General features: G+C 36.9%; 1 protein-coding gene across 1 annotated transcript; it reads right to left on the bottom strand.

Moving 5' to 3' along the window:
* Positions 1-2,825: 2,825 nt before the first annotated feature.
* LACTB2 (lactamase beta 2) lies at positions 2,826-14,047 on the bottom strand. The gene is made up of 7 exons (XM_039345410.1): positions 13,790-14,047; positions 10,522-10,685; positions 8,770-8,893; positions 6,925-7,103; positions 5,315-5,463; positions 4,387-4,468; positions 2,826-3,169 (listed from the first exon to the last, which is right to left on the bottom strand). The coding sequence occupies exons 1-7, from the start codon at positions 13,909-13,911 to the stop codon at positions 3,126-3,128; spliced, it is 864 nt and encodes a 287-aa protein (XP_039201344.1). The 5' UTR covers positions 13,912-14,047; the 3' UTR covers positions 2,826-3,125.
* Positions 14,048-19,632: the final 5,585 nt, after the last annotated feature.

Below are 19,632 nucleotides of genomic sequence, written 5' to 3' on the forward strand. Positions count from 1 at the left end.
ATTTTCTCTTTATCTTTTCCTTGCTTGTACTTTCTTTCTTTTAGATATAAGCCATGATTTATTTTGGAAGTTGTACTGGCAAACATTTTGGTTAAATGATCCATTCCATTAGGTCCTATATTGGAGGGACCTAAACCCAGGAAAAGTGAGAAAATTTAAAATTTAATCTGGATGTAGTAGAGGATACACAGTCCATTCAAAATATAACAAATATAAAAATGTGAATTTTAAAAATGAGTTCTTGGATTTCTTTACAGTTATGCCTTTAATATTGTGGAAGACCAGTTTTTATTTAGTGTGCCAAATTCTTTACATATGTTTAGGTAAGGGAATTATCACTTACTAGGGTACCTGTCAGTGATTTTGCGCTTTCATTTTGACCATGACACTGAACATATCTGAAGGCAATAAGTTGGGGACTAGTAATTAAGAAGTGTGCCCAAAAGCAAATTTTTATTGTGTAGCACTATTTACTTTTCAAATCAATACAAAAGTATAACTTGATTTCATATTAAAAGGAACAAATGAGATTATGAGTGTTGGTAATCCAAAACTGAGGCAACAAGATCGGGTCAGGATCATCTAACACAGGGGGATTCATCTTATGGCAGTGCCTGATAGTTAATTAAAGAAATGCGGAAAATGTGTTCTTTGAAAATGACCACGATGCCTAATATCTCTTTATTTTCTTTCAGTTAGCATTCTCCCAAAGCAAAAAATGGCATAGTGGTTAATATACTGTATATATTAACTTCTATCATTATAATAGAATTTTTCAAAACTAGTTTTAAAATGGTCTCCTTATATCAATTTTTCTGAAAATTTAACAATTAGCATGTTACCATTCAATCTTACTTCTGCCGCTTTTGGGATCAAAGAACATTTAACAACTTTGGATATCCTGACAAAATGTTATAAACATGTCTATTAATTCTAAGCTCAAAATAGAATGTATTTTTTACTTAGATCTTTTACTATTGGAACAGTGGAACAACCTGCCTCCAGAAGCAGTAAATGCTCCAACACTGGAAGTTTTTAAGAAGAGACTGGACAGTCATTTGTCCGAAATGGTGTAGAGTTTCCTGCCTGAGCAGGGGGTTGGACTAGATGACCTCCAAGGTCCCTTCTAACTTTACTACTACTACTACTACTACTACTACTACTACTACTATTATTATTATTATTATTATGAAGAACGGCTGCAGGACTTGGGTTTGGCTAGTCTAAAGAAAAGAAGAAACAGGGGCGACATGATAGCAGTATTCCAGTATTTGAGGGGCTGCCACAAAGAAGAGGGTGTCAAACTATTCTCCAAAGCATCAGAGGGCAGGACAAGAAACAATGGTTGGAAACTGATCAAAGAGAGAAGCATTGTGGAGAAACTTCCTAACAGTGAGGACAATTAACCAGAGGAATAGCTTACCTTCAGAAATGATAGGCACTCCATCACTGGAGATTTTTAAGAAGATACTGGACAGTCACTTGTCTGAAATGATATAGGTTTTCCTGCTTGAGCAGGGGGCTGGATAGAAGACCTCCAAGGTCCCTTCCAGCTTCCATTCCATTCTATTCTATTCTTTCACAGCTAACAATCTATTTTTATTTCACAAGATACCATATATTTTATTTTTTTTCTAATTGACACAAGTATTGCTTATTTGCTGTCAGCAGTATAAGCATGTAGCTCTCCTTTAGGGCTCAGATGAGATGCTTGGTGTAATCAATGTCAAATTTTCACAATGTTCAGTAGAATGCAACTTCATTATTCAAAACATTTAATTCTGTCACTCCACATAGCTTATACAGTATAAAGACTACACAGCTTGTTCTAATGCCTTACAGGCTTTTCCTAAAGCATTCACCAAATATTACTGAACTACAACTTTCAGCATTTCATATTGCTAAGGAATGCTGAAAATTATAGATTGACACTTCAGAAACACATTTTCCCACACTGATTATTATTTTTTTTGCCATTGTTATGAATGTAAAGGCTGCAAGCTCAGACATTCATGGTTTATCGGACTTTAAGCCAAACAGACTCAGATAACTCACATTCAAAAGAGAAATATATGTTTTCTGTGATATGAACATAGGAAGATAATCCAGCCCCTTGCTCTGCTAGATATAAAAAAAGTTTTGATCCTTTTAAAACTGGGAGCAGAGGTTACTGTCATGAAAATATAAAAGTGAGGGCTTTAACACTGCTCCACCATACCTTTTGATTAAATCTTAAAGTTTCCAAAAAGGTAGGAATACAGGAAATTTGAAACAGGAAAAGAGATGCTTCAGGGGAGGCCAATTCTGAAGAGATAAGTCAAATATTCTAGTGAGGAATATAAATTTTAATTATTCTATGTTGTGCTTTTAATGTCATTTTTTTTTCTTTATATAATTTATAGAATTGAATGATTGTATATTTGCCTATATCTGGCCACCATGCTTTTCATGCTTTTTTTTGAAGATGCACAGAATTTTATCATTACTGTACTACATGCAGATTTGGTAATTTGCAGGAAAATTGCAAACAAAGTTCAGATGTAAACATTTCATACTTTCATTCAACTGTATTTAAATGAGGTTGAATGTTATATTGCTAGTATTCATTAATCTGTAGAAATCTATTCTATAGTATTTTCTAGTCAAGTTAAAAAAAGATTCTGAAAAAGTATATAATGATTATAATAATGACATTATAATGATGTCAAAAAAGGAAAACAACTAAATATGAACAAAAATAGTTAGTTGTTGTATTTATTATACAAATAAAATAGTGACAATGAAATTACAATGTTTAAATAAAGAAACAAGCTTAAACCCTCATATTGCTGAATCAGAAAGCATACAAATTTAATCAATAATAACATTCCAAATTTCTTTACAAAACTATTCAAATGTTCAAAGGAAGTTTTAAATATTTTGCTTTGAAATAAATAATTCACTTGTTCCTCCCTGAATGATTCTTCCAATCGCTCTCTGACAAGTTATTATTTAATCAGATTAATAATAAAATCCAGGTCCATTTATGTATGCGATTTATATGCAATTTTGGCATTAAAAATGTTAGTGCTTTTAAATTCAGAATATAGAAGAGCACGTCTGTCAAACTTGTGTATATGCCATATTTATAAAACACTTTTCCACTTGAAGTTAGGAGAATTTTCATATACTGTAACAGAAAGAAGGGTCATATAAATAACCTAATCAATAAAACTTCTTTAATGCCCTAACCCAGTGATGGAGAACCTTTTAGAGACTAAGTGCCCCAAACCAGGCCCCACCTCCTGCCCCATCCCACCTGCCCTGCCCTGTCCCCCACAAGGCCACTCACCACCTCCATGGCCCACCACAGATTGCCCAGGTGGCCCAGCAGCGCCACGGTGGCCACACCATCCACCCATGCCCCACAGAATCAACTGTGTGCGATGGGGCGCAAGGGTGGAATCTTGTCCCTGTTGCCCGGCTGCCATGTCCTTGGCTGCGCTGCTCCATGTGGGCTGCGCTTGGGGGCGACTCTCCTCTGGGGGGGGCTGCTGGTAAGGAGGGAGCTGTGCATGGAGGCAGGGCTGGGGCAACGACCCGCGTGACCATAGAGAGGGCTCTGAGTGCTGCCTCTGGCACACATGCCATAGGTTCGCCACCACTGCCCTAACCAATAATATGTAAAATATTTATCTTAAAAAACATAAATGTATATACATATTAACTACATTTCAGAAAATCATGAAATCGATGTAGTTAATTTTCATGTTTTCTGATGATGATACACAGAGAAGCATTTTGTCAGATAGTTTTAGTCATTCTTTTAATCATCTTTGTAATATTTTTAACACAAGTTATTTTTTTTTCACCAAATAAGAATGTATAAAGAGTATAGATAGTCCTTAACAACCACTAATGGGACTGTCCAATTCCACTACTAAGTGACACAGTTGTTAAGTGAGACATCATATGAATGTGACTTGCTGGCTCCTCCATTGATTCTGCTTGTTGATAGCCTGCTATGAAGTGTGCAAATTAAATAAACAAAAATAAATGATGGTCATGTGATGATGGGATACTATAAGGTTTGTAAATGCTCACTGATTGTGGGCAGCCCAAATCCTGATCACATGATTGCGGGGAAGCTGTGATGATCCTAAGTATAAGGACTGGTTGTAATTTTTAGCACTGTCGTAATTTTGAACCATTGCTAAACAGGATAGTCATTAAGTGAGAACTATCTGCACCGATCATGAAAAAACAGATATCAAGTTCTGTTTCTAAAAATTAAAAAAAATATATAAGACACTGACATTTACAATCAGAATTGAACATTTTATCTTTCTTTCACTCCTTCAGTATCCAACAATGTAACTGTTCTATATAAACAGTGAAGTTACTTACAAGCTTTCCCTTCTTTTTCTAGCTTCTTCAAGTGATGTTGGAGATTAATTTCTGCAGCTGGATGCAAATGGACAGGTGTGTCCTGGAATAAAGCATTAAAAGGATACATATTAATAGAACTTCATTTTTTAAAAAAAATCAAAATCAAAATCAAATCAAATCAAAAAGAACAAACATAACAGAGATAACACAAACCTAGAAAGAAACAAAGAAAAAGAAGAAAAGGGGGTTTCAATCACACTTTTCAAAGGCCTGGGTGAAGAGCCAGGTCTTCAAGACTCTTTGGAACACCAGTAAAGTGGGGGGGGGGGAATTCATATCTCGTGAGGGGGGAGCCTCATTCCAGAGGGCAAATGTTGCTACAGAGAAGGCATTTCTTTATATTTTGAGTGGTTCTTTGCAAAAAAAAAAATAATAGGGATATAGAGAACTCATTGATTCAGGGACAGAACATTCCTTAGAACTTAGGAACATTCCATGCCCCACCCCAGTGTTCCCCTCCCCCCATAGTGAACCTCTTCCTAGACCACAGTGAAACTAGGGTTAATTTGAAAGTGTCTGGAATAATTTCTTCAAGCTGGAAGCAATTTGAGGCATTCAGAACATAGTGTTTTTGTTTTACTTTAGTTGCAGTTATTAAAAAAGAAAGGAAACTGGTGTTTTGGGGGGAAAATCATTAGCAAATTTTACAAAAAATGTGTCTATTTTGGAAGAGATGTTTAAAGTCTGAACAAGGAATGATAGTCTTAATATTTTTGTATAACTATTAAGACTATGTACTTTCCAGCATACAATCTGGTGCAATATACATACATGGTGTTCTTTAGATAAATGCTGTTTTTGCTATGAATCATTAATTTCTTTTTTATTGCATTACTTTCTGCATAACTGAAATCAATTTTTAACCCAAACCAGATGCCATCTGTACCTTGTAAACAACTTTCACAAGTTCCTTTGCTGTGAAATACTTCCCAGCATTCTCATCCAGGATGTGTAGGATTTGTTTCTCACGTTCATTTCTATGTAAAATATATTCTTGAATTTTAGCTCTTGCTTCTTTTACTACTGGCCCATGTCCTATAAAGACAACAACAGATGTTTCTTTAACAAAAATTTCTGGGAGAACTTATTAACAGTGCGTACATGATATTTTTTTTTTCAGAAGAGATTATTTAAAGTGTTCATATTGCAGAGTTAACACAGGACAGCCCAACAGCTTCTAATTTTGTAATGTGTCTCCTTATCTATTGCAGCACCATTCCTCTGGAGTGAGACCCCTAGAGGTCCAGATGTCTCCCCCGCCCCCAACATTCAGGAAGCTATTAAAAGCTTTTTTCAATTTATGTCTTGATCTTATAATCACAGCTTTTCTTCCAGACTTTGAAGGAAGATAAAGAATAAGCTCAGTTAAATGGGATCCCCCCCCCCCCGATTCTATGTAGTCTTTGGTAGAGATTTCTATCTTTTTCAAAAAAAAGTTTTAAATTGTAAGCCACCCAGAGTTGTTGGGAATTGGGTGGCTTGTATATTATGTAAACAAAGAAATGGGAATTGTGATAAAAATGCTGGATGGGATGAAAAAAGTACAAGTCTCTGATGAACTATGGAGCCAATTTAGTTATCCTATGGCTTTGGTTCCATCTACATTTCATAATAATAGGTATGAGGATAGAATGGAGAACTTCTGTTCCTTCTGGACCAGTGTTTCTCAACCTTGGCCACTTGAAGAGGTATAGACTTCAACTCCCAGAATTCCCCAGCCAGCTATGGCTGGGGAATTCTGGGAGTTGAAGTCCATACCTCTTCAAGTGGCCAAGGTTGAGAAACACTGTTCTGGACCATCTTGCATTACCAGAGAAAAATACAGGGTAAATAAATACAGTAAATGGATGAATTGAAAATGACTTCAATTTGTTACATCCTGAAACATCATTTTAAAACAGGTTTGAATCAGATAAGACTTCCGGCTTAGTATTATTATATTATATCATATTCCATTTCCATGATTTCTTTCATACGTTATTTGGAGGTGCTGAATTCTGAATATTGTTTTCCTTATGGGGAGTTGGGGAGGGGGGAAGGAGAGAGAGAATGAGTGTAAAGAACAGACATTTTAGCAGCTAAAGGACTTTTCACAAGTTAAGTAAATAGAGGATATATTTCATTTACCACAAAGGAAACAGCAAATGATATTACAGTCTAAACCACAAGGAAACTAAAATAGTGTTTTATTTAAATAAAAAACACCTGAACTCCCCTCCCAGAATGACCACTTTCTATGAAGCTCTATATGTAGATGAAGGTAAAAGATTCTGAAAGCTGGAACATTTTAGCATAGAATATTCTCTTATAGAAAGAGAAAAATTACAAAACATCTTGCATACAGGAGTCAATAAGAGATACCCATTCCTATTTACACAGTATCTGTGATTACAGAACAATGAGATCAAAAATCTCTAGTTGGCAATGCAGTGTTTGAGACACTTAATATACTTATGGCGAAGAGTTAATATAATTAATATCAAATGTGTAACTTACCTGGATATATTAAATCAGCTTTGATTCCCAGGAGCTTATCCAATGACTTCATGTAGTCATAAAGGTCTTCAAACACAGCTGTTCCTTCTCCTAAAATACAGTCACCAGAAAATATTGCATTTTCTTCTAGCAAATGTAAAGCCATGTGGTCATCTGTATGCCCTGGGGTATATAACACCCTGCAAAGTGACAGAAAAGTGAAATGTGATTATACTATTCAAGTAATAAATTGAAGAAAGTTCTTACAATGGCAAATGAAGATACATTTAAAAAGCTCAGATACAAAATTTAAATGAATGATCCTTATACTGTGTGGAAGCAAAGCTATGAATACTTCGTAAAAGTATTTTTAAAATAAGGACAAGTTTTAACTACCTATAACTTAAGATAAATTTCCTAAAGAAACCAAAGGTCTCACAAGGCAGATAAAGTCATTCCAAAGAATCAACCAGGAATAATTTTATGCAAATTGCCATCCACCAAAAATACAGGTGTAGCCTTACCATGTATACAGGTAGTCCTTCACTTACAACAGTTCATTTAGTGATTGCTTGGAGTTACAATAGCTCTGAAAAAAGTGACTTATGACCATTTTTCACAGTTCCGAACATTGCAGCATCCCCCGTGATCATGTGATCAAAATTCAGACGCATGGCAACTGACTCATATTTATAACAATTGCACTGTCCTGGGGTAACGTGACCACTTTTTGCCACCTTTTAACAAGTAAAGTCAATGGGGAAGCCACATTCACTTAACAACCCTGTTACTAACTTAACAACTGCAGTGATTCATTTAACCACTGTGGCAAAAAATATTATAAAATGGGGTAAAATTCAACAACTGTCTCACTTGGCAACAGAAATTTTGGGTTCAATTGTGGTTGTAAGTCAAGGACTAATTGCACTGAGAAAAGAGCATCACTTAAAGATATTGAGGCCTGAGCATACACATATAGGGAAACCTAACTTACTTAGGATTTGAAGAAATTTCTTTAGAATGTTGTGCAGAAAATATCAGGAACCAGTAACTCTTGGAAGAATAATCAAATTTGCCTATAAGAAGCCTTTGTCAATAGTCTGAACTAGGCAGATATCTTCAAGCACATGAGGGTAGTCTAATCATGATCACACGATTTGTATCGTATGATTACTTCTGATATGTAAAGGAATGGTTATAGTGAATGTTTAACCCTCAGTTGTGCAAAACTCATCTACTGTACATGACAAATATTTATACCAAAGTTTATGATGCCACGGAATTGAAAGAAAGACAACAGACCCAAAGGAAACAAATAAATGTAGTTAACACATTTTCTAAATATTTATATTTGTGTGACGGTACAGAGATAAATATGTGTACTTTGGGCATTAAAGGTAAAGGTCTCCCCTGTCCATTAAAGGTAAAAGTTTCCCGTGTTCCTACTCTACGGGGCAGTGCTCATCTCCATTTCCTAAAAGGGAGCTACCATTGTCTGAAGATGTGGTCATGTGGCCATCATGACTACAGGCCAAGGCTCATTGAATGCTGCTACCTTCCCACCTAAGTGGTACCTATTTATCTACTCGAATTTGCATGCTTTTGAACTGCTAGATGGGCAGGAGCTGGGGCAGATAATGGGAGGTCACCCCTCTGTGTGGCGCTCAGGTCTCTAACTCAGTCTGTCAGCTGAGCCATCGCACCCCCATACTGTATTCATTAAAGGCTAGACAAAACATATAATCTATATGAACAGATCTCACAAGCTTTTTTAGTTCTGAAATGATAAAATCTGCAAATGAACTGAAAAAAATCTTGTACATGAAAAACTTGCAAACAACATCAATATGAAATGTTAACGTTTACCTGAGAGTCGCTCCCTCTGTATTTAAAACATCTCCATCTCTTAAGTACGCATACTTCTGCTTTCCTTCTATTACTTCTTCTTGATGTGGGTTACGTGGAAGCTTACTTATACAATATTCATAACCTAATTTAAAAATTAAACAATGTGTATCATACCAGAATTTAGTTGGAAATTCATACATCCCTTTTTTTAAAAAAAATAGTGCGTCCAGATGAATTCAGGACTGAGACACATGGAACTTATGACCATCTCTGATCTTAAACAAACTTATAAAATAGCTTCAAATTATTTCAAAATTTGGAAACTGGTAATACATTTAAAAAGTGGCTTTATGTTACCCGTTTTATTTTTAATGAACTTTTTTTATAAATTGATTTATGTTATGATACAAGTGCAGATCAATCAAGGCAGAACATACGTTCTATGCTGTGCATGCTGCCTATTATTCAAATAATTGTGACAACAGCCTCCAGATTATCACTACAATCTAGCAAGTCCCTTGTATATTAATTGTTTGTTTGTTTTGCAATAGCAGCTTCTACAACTTTAACTAATCCTAATGAAACAACTGTTAAAATACATATTAGCAAACATGCCTGCAAATATTAAAACAATCAATGTTCTTTATTTTGCAAAGAAGCTCCATTTCCTGCCCTCATGAATAGATTTGAAAAGACCCATTTCTGCAGGATTTTGTAGTAACTTAACTTGAACAAAGTCAATACAGCTGGGAAGAACACTTGTTGCTGGTGCTTGGGAGATCATTCAACTCAGCTTAGTAATAATTAATTTAGGTTGGTGCTCACTTTTAAACAAAAATAGAACATATACATACTTTGAGATAAAAGCTTTTCTGTTTAAAATAAATGTTTGACTTTTTACATTCAAAAAGAGCAGTCAAAGTTTTCACTAATATTTATTTTAACTAATTTTTATGTACTTAAATCCACAAGGCTGAGGCAAATGGATAATGAGATATAAGTTAGTATAATTATCATCCTCTTCCCAAATCTGCAAGAGAAAGAAGATGGTATCTTCAGTTTTTATGAATAAATAAAAACAATTTATTTGCAAGAGTCAGGCTTATTGAAGATAAATTCCTTTAACAGAATGGCAAATGTTATATTTTTATAATATAATCCTCAACTTATGACCAAAACTGAGATCACAATTTTGTTGCTAAGCAAGGTAGTTGTTAAGTGAGTTTTACCTGATTATATGTCCTTTTTGGCCATGGTTGTTAAGGAAATCAATACAGTTGTTAACGGAATCTAGCTTCCCCCATTGACTTTTGTCAGAAGTCAGCTGAAGAGGTCACAAGTGGCAATTACATGATTGTGGGGTGTTGCAACCATCATAAATTCATGCCAGTTGCCAAGCACCTTAATACTGATCAAGTGATCATGGTGATGCTGTGATAATTATAAGTACGAAGACCGGTTGCAAGTCACTTTTTTAGTGCTCATAATTTTGGATGGTTGCTAAACAAATGGTTGTTAAGTTGAGGATTACCTGTACCTGATTTTTGCTAGCTTTAATTTTGGCTAAGTATACTTACAATTGGTGCTTGGGAAAGTTCTGTCAGAAGCTGTTTCTCAAATTTAATTATTTCCCACCGTGTCTGTTAACAAGCATTTAAGTTCAATGTTTCTAACATCCTTTGCCTATCTAGTATATAATTTTTTCAATATAACTCTAACCTACTTTGTACATAAAGCATACAAATTTTAAAAACTACAGAAAATACTTACCAGCTGGAATCTTTTCACAAATATCTGATATGCCTCCAGTATGATCATGGTGCCAATGAGTTACTAAAATTTCCTGGATGGAAATGTTGAATTCATGAAGTGTTTGTTTCAAACAGCTTATATATTCAGGGATGCGTGGCTCTCCGGTATCTATTAGGATCCTTCTATAATAAAACCAGATTAGGCCAAGAAAGAGCTAATTAATAAAAAAATGATGCTAACAACCTAAAAAAGTTCGTAATGTGTCATGAAAAGAAATATAAGAACAATTAATCAATGGAACAGCTTGCTTCCTGGGCGCGTCGATGCTCCATCACTGGAGGTTTTAAAAAATTGTTTGGACAACCATTTGCCTGAGATAGTATAAAACTCCTGCCTTGAGCAGGGTGCTAGACTAGAAGACCTCCAAAGTCTGGCCCAACCCTATCATTCTAGTTCTATTTCTATATCCCATTCCTTTTGTGTAATTTGGAATCCTAAAGAAAATTATGTAAGATGCAAATCAATAAACCAATAAATCAAACTGGTCATATATGCCTTTTCAGTTGTCTCTGACCAGCTTACATATGTTATTTTATATACAAAATTTACAATAGCCACCCAGAATCACTTGACAGTGAGGAGAAATAAGTACACTTGTTCAAATACCCCAAAGAAAAACATTTAAGTACTGCTTTTAAAGTATGCTGGAAGAGCGAGATTCCATTGCCTTTCTAAACACAATAAAGCTTGGAGCCATACACATCTCAAGCGGGATGCTGTTGCAAAAGAATCTCTTTTAATTTCATAATACTGTACTACACAGCTAGTAAGCCTATGAGAATAGAGATAATGGTGAAAAAAAATCCACTGGAGCAGAAATCTAATCAGGTGAACAAAAGAAATGGTACTTTATAATAAAATGGATCAAAGATGATCCAATAAAATGTAATAAAGAGAAATTTGTCCACAGAAGGGGAAAAATCTTTTGCCAAGAGCAAAAGAAAAAGTGACAAGCTAAACGTGATTCCAAGTTGAGACTTATATTGCATAAGAAGAGAACTAAACTGTAATAACCAAGATTCAAGATAGGGCTTTGTAGAAGAACCAGACACATGCCCTAGATAGTAATCATCATCAAATCTCTCTAACTGCATCATGATGTCTAGCTGCTTTTAAATGGCATTGGTGCCTGAGATTGCCTTTATTTCATTCATCCTGTAGTAAAGGAAGCCTAAATTTAGCTACAGTTATTCCAGTTTTAAAATGTCCTTCCTGGACACAATTTTCACCATAAATATGATTTAGAATGCTTCATTGATTTTTTGATTGATCAGGGAAAGAATCAGCCCTTCTGGGGTCACTTTGGGTTGTTGTGGATTCACACCCTCCTCTTTGGTCCCTGTGCAATGGCCCTTCTCCCAACACATGACCAACATTTGCCCATACAATGGCTGACTGGCTCTTTCTAAAGTATTTGTCAGTGTTACGTAAGCTCCTTATTTGCACAGATTTATTAGTGCACTTCTGAAAGTATTTAGGTTTAGAGAGAGCTCTTTTGGCTATACAGAACGCTGTTCTGAATTGTGACAGGAATGTTGTGGCAGGTGGGTGTGGCTAACTTTTGCCTGTGAGGCATTACTGCTTCTATAGTGCTTCAGCAAGCAAGAAAACTGGACATTTTTTTTTTAAAAAAAACTGGTTTTAATGTTTAGGGGGAATGATGCCATTTTACTTATTTCTACAGCACCACACCTATTATATAGGTTACTTCTGGATATTATACCCCAGGACTACTTCCTGCCAGCACTTCCATTGCTTGCAGCATTACAGGTAGTCCTTGACTTATGATCACAAGTTTCTATTGCTAAATGAGACAGTTGTTAAGTGAGTTTTGCCCCATTTTATGACCTTTCTTGCCACAGTTGAATCTAGCTTCCTCATTGACTTTGCTTGTCAGAAGATTTCAAAAGGTATCACATGACCCTGGGATACCGCAACCGTCATAAATATGAACCAGTTGCCAAGCATCTGAATTTTGATCACATGACCAGTGATGCGACAATGGTTGTTAGTGTGAAAAACAGTCACAAGTCACTTTTTTTCAGTGCTTAAAATGGTCATTAAATGAATGGTTATAAATCGAAGACTACCTGCAATTTAGGATGAAGCTTGCATGTTATTAATTATTCCTTCTTGTTTTATTCCATTCCTCCAATGAATGTGGAATAGGAGGAGTGTGAAGTGCCCCCAATGCACTTCATAACCCCTTCTCCCTATCTTGAAGTGTCACTTCGGGTATTTCTAAACATGACCTCTCTTCTACATCGGCAATCTGTGAACCATGGCATTTGCTGACATGGTAAAGCACCATTTCAAGAGTCAGCCCAACTGACTGATCAAAGATGTGCAGCTTTTCTGTGCCTGCAATTTCTTAGTTGAGCAACTTGACAGGTGACTAAAAGAATCTGCCCTTACTTGTCCAGTAAATAGAATAATAGTTATTAAATTTCAAAGTAAAATATTAAACATCAACTAACAAAAAGGGGAAAAGAGAAAGGGAATAGCAAAACAAAAGTGATTAAAAATAATACAAACATGTTTATAACAAAGCTGGCTCACAAATCTTAAAAGCTTGTCTATGGCAAGGGAAAGGTAGAGTGTTTTTCTTAACTTGTCCTGCAAACAGCACACCTAAGCCTTAGAGGTTTTGTCAATGAAGCAGAACAGATGTTTGCAAATTTCTGTGAGCTTAATGACCAGAGAACAGCACTTTAATACAGCAATGGAAGAGTCCTAAGCCTGCATTGCTAGGTGAGTAAGACCCTGGACTTAAATAGGATTTCTGAATAGAGAAGACTGCACTGCAACACTGCTAGGTTGCATCAATGGCTTTTACATTTATTTATTTACTAGATTTGTGTGCCGTCCACCTGGTCTAAAGGTGACTTTAAGTGCATACATATAATAATCCGGTTAGCTATGTTTCCTCTGCCCTCAAATGTTTATGGATTTTTTGGGTTGTGTGTTGTGTGTGTGTGAGAAGATATAAAAAAAATGTTTGTTATTTCATCTAGGCCCCGCCTTCTTCCGTCACAGTACTACTTGTACAATAAAGAGAAATAGTATGAATTAATAATACTCAGAGCAGCGCGTGAAAAGCAGGGGAGTCAAAATACGAATTCCGGGTAGCCTTCGAGCCTGGCTTTGCTAAAGGGAAGGGAAAACTCGCCAAGGAAACGCGTTGGCCAGCAGATCCCAGGGAGTACACCAGCTGCTTCCCACCTACCTGGGCCCGGTTCCCACCAAGTAGGTGTTGGTCCCCTGGAGCGTCATAGGCCCGGGGTTACAGCCCAGGACGCGGATTACCCGCGCCGACAGCTTCTCCACTTTGGGCAGCACGGAGAACATCTTCGCAACCACCTTCGCATCCAGCCAGAGAAGACGGGCTCAGAGAGAGAGCGAGAGAGCAAGAGGGAGAGCAAAGAACGTAGAGATAAGGCAAAGTGTAGAGTGACAACTTTTGGAGACTTTGTTGGTTTTCTTTTGCCGAACTAGGTAAAGAAACGAAAGATTGCTATAAGTGTAGAATGTAATGGAAGAGTTAACTAGATACTTCCTTAAGAGCAAAATGGGCAGAACCTGCACAGAAATAGGGAATCCAGGAAAGGCGCTTCACAGACCAGCGGGGGAGAGAAGGGCAAGCCTGAGAAGCAGAGCCACTATGTAGAAGAGAAAAGGGAAGCGTTTTTAGCAATCATTCTTTACCTATAGGGGACGTTTGTTTCTAAAATATGTATTTATAAGAAACTATAAATATCCTATACTATCTATCCTGTAATATTATTGTTAAATAAAATTTTAATTGCAGTCAGCTAGTCTTCTGGCTAAATAAATATACGTTCCCCATAAGATACTATGCAAATGTACTAGAGGAGATAATTATTGGCACAATATCAGCAATCACTTTATAGTTTATATCTGTATGGTTTACCTAGTAAAATAGAAGTGGTTTGCCCTATTACTCTCTCCTGTGCCATATGAAATGATGCCTTCAGTATTGTTAACAAAGCGAAGCCCAGCATCTTCCTATGTTGCTGCTGCCCAATAAAGGAGCCAGTTTGCTTTAGCTGGGCAGCTGGGCTGACCTTCACACCTTAGGTGACCCTGTGAGATCATATTATTTTGGTATATATATGCTCCCAGTATTTTTCATTCATTTCTTGCAGCATTAACACAGAGAGAGAGAGGGAGAGAGGGAGAGAGAGAGCACCATAATGAGGCAGCCTAGCATTTGACACAGAACTCCTAGATAAAATTGGGACTATTAGATCTGAGCTACAAAAGCTACACATTCCTCTTGAAGACAAAGATTTAAACTGAATTCAGATACATCTGAATGGTATTCAAATTACTCACCCAGATGGATGTGGTTTCATTTCCATATCTGACAGCCCTGAACAGAATTGGAATTAGGTTTGTGGAGAATTTCATGGAAGGAACCTCTTTGCCTTGCTCATTTCCATTGGGTGGGTGTTTGGGTACTGTCCAGATATTTTAGAAATCAGTTGCTATAGATCCCATTTAAATCACCATAACCTTTAAGGATTGCAAGTGTTATGGGCTTCAACAACTGAAAGGTTTGATGTTCTCTACTGTTATTAATCTTTGTAGTTTAGGATAAAGATTGAGAAAATGTCTAATCCCTTGCAACTTCAATTCCCAGAAGGTCCTTAACCAGCAGTGGTAGAGGATTTTGGGAGATTCAGTTCAATGATGTTTTCAAGAGTCTCTCACAGGTTTATGCTGAGGATAAATTCAACGACAAAAAAACTGAATATTTATGCTTCTTGGGTTCAAGGTGATTTCTAAGTAAATTGCATAAATGAATAAAAAATGTCTTAGCAATTCAAACATTATGCCAAGATATTGATGTAACATGACCTTGAGAACACATTTTGTCTGTAGATGGCAGTAACAGCACTGCCATAATAAAAATTGTGAGAAAAATTAAATTGCAAAAAAGCCCCAATATTGTATCTTTGCAAAGCAGATGATTAAAATTTCTGGGTATATTTATAATATTGTGTGTAGTTAAATTTATATGGTTCTTTTTGAGTTTTGTACTGAAACATCATTAATTGTTCAATAGATTTGTAGTATTTTTTTCCAAAGATCTACTGGCAATCTACCACCCCAACTTTAATACTCTAGTTAGCACTGGATTATTACTTCTTCACTGTACAGTGAGATAGCTGTATTACAGTGCAGTCCATCCTTGAACTAAGGAATAAATTGCTTTGCCCTATTGGCCAAGAATGAAGAATGGAACAGGAGACTAGAATAGAATAATAACTTTATTGTCACTTTAAATGTACATTAGTCTAAAGAAAAGAAGAAATAGGGGAGACATGATAGCAGTATTCCAGTATTTGAGGGGCTGCCACAAAGAAGAGGGGGTCACATTATTCTCCAAAGCACCAGCGGGTAGGACAAGAGACAGTGGTTGGAAACTGATCAAAGAGAGAAGCAACCTGGAATTAAAGAGTAACTTTCTGACAGTGAGGACAATTAACCAGTGGAACAGCTTGCATCCAGAAATCGTGGGCGCTCCATCACTGGAGATTTTTAAGAAGAGGTTAGACAGTCATTTGTCTGACATGATATAAGTTCTCCTGCTTTAGCAGGGGGCTGGACTAGAAGACCTCCAAGGTCCCTTCCAGTTCTATTCTGTTCTGTTCTATTCTGCATACATTAAAATTAAATTTTGTTGCATTCAGCTCTCAAAGGGTCACCACCTCCGATATACACTACATAAATAAATACAGAATTATGCATATATCCACATATATGGCACAGAGAAACAGCAGTCTAGTTCAGGTTATGGTGAGAAAAATGAATTTTGTGAATTTACCAGACGGATGGATCAGTATCAGTCCGTGGATCAGTATCAGGCCGCGGCATACCAGCAACTGGTCTGCACAAACAAACAAAGCCCTATCCACCGGATGCAAGCAGCACACAAAACCATACACCCTCCAGTCCGCAGAAAAACCATGGAACCAGACCCTGGTGCCCAAAAGGTTGGGGTCCTCTGGCATAGGGAACAAAACTACTACAGAATCGGGTAGTCCTGCTAGAAATATTTGGAAGCCTTCTCCCAGAGGGGAGCAACAGAAACAGACTGTAAAGTGGACGTGTAGGGTCTCTAACAATGCTTTGAGCTCTAAGCACATAGCGTTTATAAGCAGCATCCTCAATACCAGGGAGCGAGTTTTCTGTGATCTTCTCAGCTGTCCTTACCATTCTCTGCATGGACTTTCTATCTGAGGCACTGCTGCTACCAAACCAGACAGTGATGCAGTTTGTTAAAATGCTTTCAATCGTGTCTCTGTAAAAAGTGGCTAGGACAGAAGGAGAAAGATGTGCTCTCCTTATCTGATGCAGGAAATGCAGATGCTGGTTTGCATGCTTCACTGAGGATAACATGTGGAGAGACAGAGTCAGATTGTTGTTCTTGCATGTTTAACCCCTGGACAAATTAAGGAAATTGACTGATGGATTTTTCTTGGGTTGTTTCCTTTCCACTAAAAATCACCTTGCCGGGAAGGAAGAGAACTAAATCCTTAACATGGGTGGGTGGGGATCTATTTGTCTTCTTGATTAGTTAAAACAATTAATCAGTGATGACTTGCTTCCACAAGTTGTGGGTGCTCCACATATGAACATAGCAATATATGTCTCAGTTACATTGGCCATATCACTGGAGAAATCAATTACGTTTGGAAGAGTTAGCGGTAAAAGGAAACCAGGCCATTAAAGAACATGGTGGCTGGACACGATAAAGCTGACATCAGCCAGAGCATAGAAAAACTCAACGAAATAGTGCAAGAACAGAAGATGGCCCATAGATTTGCCAAGAATCAGAGATGACTGAAGGGATAACATCATCATCATCAGCAATATACATTTATACTATATCAATTATATGTGCTAGGAGTAAGCTAATCCATAATTCATGATCGTAATATGTACCTGTCTAGTGAGCAGTCTTCAAAGACCTTCTGAAATAACCAGGTTTAGCTATCTTTTGTATTGGAAAAGGACTATTCTTGCTTTGGGTAGAAAAGATAGGACCGCAAAAAAGTTCTTTGCTCCCTCTGGCTGAAGGTCTTATAGGTGGGTGCCTTCAGAAAACATTCTGTATGTATGGACAGACAGGTTCTGGTCAGAAAAGGCAGTCTTGAAGATAGCAGATTCCCAGTCATATAGGAATTTATGATAAGAACCACCATATTGCATTTGAAAACAAACTTGAAGCTAGTACAGTGCTATCAAAGGTCACTAAAGGTCTAGTAAAATGAGAATGTTTGCATTCCCCACTGTAGGTCAGCACAATACAGCTTCTGTCCCAAACGGGTGTCTAAATCCTGATGATCAAAGATTAAATTTTATTTATCTGTTTGTTTGTTTGTTTGATTGATTGATTTATGTGGTGCCTATTTTGTCTAGAGATGATTCTAGATAGTCTGCTCCTCTACTCTAGATAATCTGCTTCTTCCTTAGACCTATTTAATTGTTGTCTCATCACCTTTTCAATCACATGCTTGCATAGAGGAGGTGCAATATATAACAATATATAACTAAGATTCCTGGACTGACTTCAAAGGAGGAGGGAAGCCAGAATGTCTTTCAAGTAGTTGCTAACTTCTGCTTCTGCAAGAAATTACTGATCACTACTTGATCAGCATTACCTCCTGATACCATTACCTGGTATCTTAGCCAGACTGGTGGGACACAGATGAACCTTCCAGGTGGCCAGGCTGCATCACAAAGGATCTTTCTTGGTATGCGTAGACTTATAGACACTTCTACAAAACATTCTAAGGTGCCGCTCCTCCCAATCTATTGGATTTTGATTATCTGGCTTTCAGTTTGGAATTATAGGTATGATTTTATCCACGAAATGACTGGCGTGCTGATCATAAAGAAATTAGAGTATAATAATAATAATAATGATGATGATGATGATGATGATGATGATGATAATAATAATAAAGTTGGAAGGGACCTTGGAAGTTATCAAGTCCAACCCCCTGCTCAGGCAGGTAACCCTATACCATTTCAGACAAATGGCTGTCCAGTCTCTTCTTAAAGATTTCCAGTGTTGGAGCATTCACCGTTTCTGGAGGCAGGTTGTTCCACTGGTTAATTATTCTAACTGTCAGGAAGTTTCTCCTTAGTTCTAGGTTGCTTCTCTCATTTATTAATTTCCATCCGTTGTTTCTTGTCCTGCCCTCAGGTGCTTTGGAAAATAACTTGACTCCCTCTTCTTTGTGGCAGCCCCTGAGATATTGGAAAACTGCTATCATGTCCCCCCTCCTCCTTCTCTTTGTTAAACTAGACATACCCAATTCCAGCAACCGTTCCTTATATGCTTTAGCCTCCAGTCCCCTAATCATCTTTGTTCCATACTTTCCTGATAATTCTGAATAGTCCTGCTGCCTGCCATTTCATTAATGGAAGAAGGACAAAAAGTCCTTATTAGACCTGAGTTCAGTTCCATGTCTGATTATATCCTTCCAGTGATACTCCAAAGGTTTTATCATTTGCAACTCCTCACTATACCAATGAAGGAACCTTCCTTCATTATCAGATAAGGACAGAAATCTTAGGAGCAATCCCATCTAATATCTTTATTGCTTCCTGTATTCCAGAGCTCCAATTCCATCCTAACTTTATCTTACCAGTTTAAAATTATCATTTTTATTATCCAAGAGATTAATAGACCCCAAAAGGTGCAATTAATCCAGCAGTAGGCTAGAAGAGAAAGAATACTCTCTCTATATATTTGCAGAATCCTAAGTCTCTTTGTCCAAAAAATCTCTTCAGATTTTTTGGAGTCAGATGGGATCCTGAATAAAACACATAATTTAATGAAGAAAAGAGTTTTACAAGAAAGATTGATTAGCTCTCACTTTCTGCCCATTTTTCTCTTCATGTCACTTCCTTGTCAGAACATTAGACATTTGCAGAGTTAGTTAGAGGAACTAATGTTTGGTTTAGCTTCTAAGTGGAGATTTTGTTGGACACTTGCAAGCCTTGGGGATCTAATTAGTGTTCTAAAAATTG

This window comes from Crotalus tigris, unplaced genomic scaffold, assembly GCF_016545835.1.
Source record: "Crotalus tigris isolate CLP2741 ecotype Arizona unplaced genomic scaffold, ASM1654583v1 scf7180000017952.28453644438:3035480, whole genome shotgun sequence".
Lineage (NCBI taxonomy): Eukaryota > Metazoa > Chordata > Lepidosauria > Squamata > Viperidae > Crotalus > Crotalus tigris.

Excerpts from the sequence above, each read along its gene's own strand:
- LACTB2 (XM_039345410.1), bottom strand. The coding sequence starts at position 13,911 with ATGTTCTCCGTGCTGCCCAAAGTGGAGAAGCTGTCGGCGCGGGTAATC. Across the intron at positions 5,464-6,924 it reads AGCTGATTTAATATATCCAG|GACATGGGCCAGTAGTAAAA; the intron begins GTAAGTTACACA and ends TTGTCTTTATAG. Across the intron at positions 3,170-4,386 it reads AGAAAAAGAAGGGAAAGCTT|TATATGAAAATTCTCCTAAC; the intron begins GTAAGTAACTTC and ends TTTCTGTTACAG.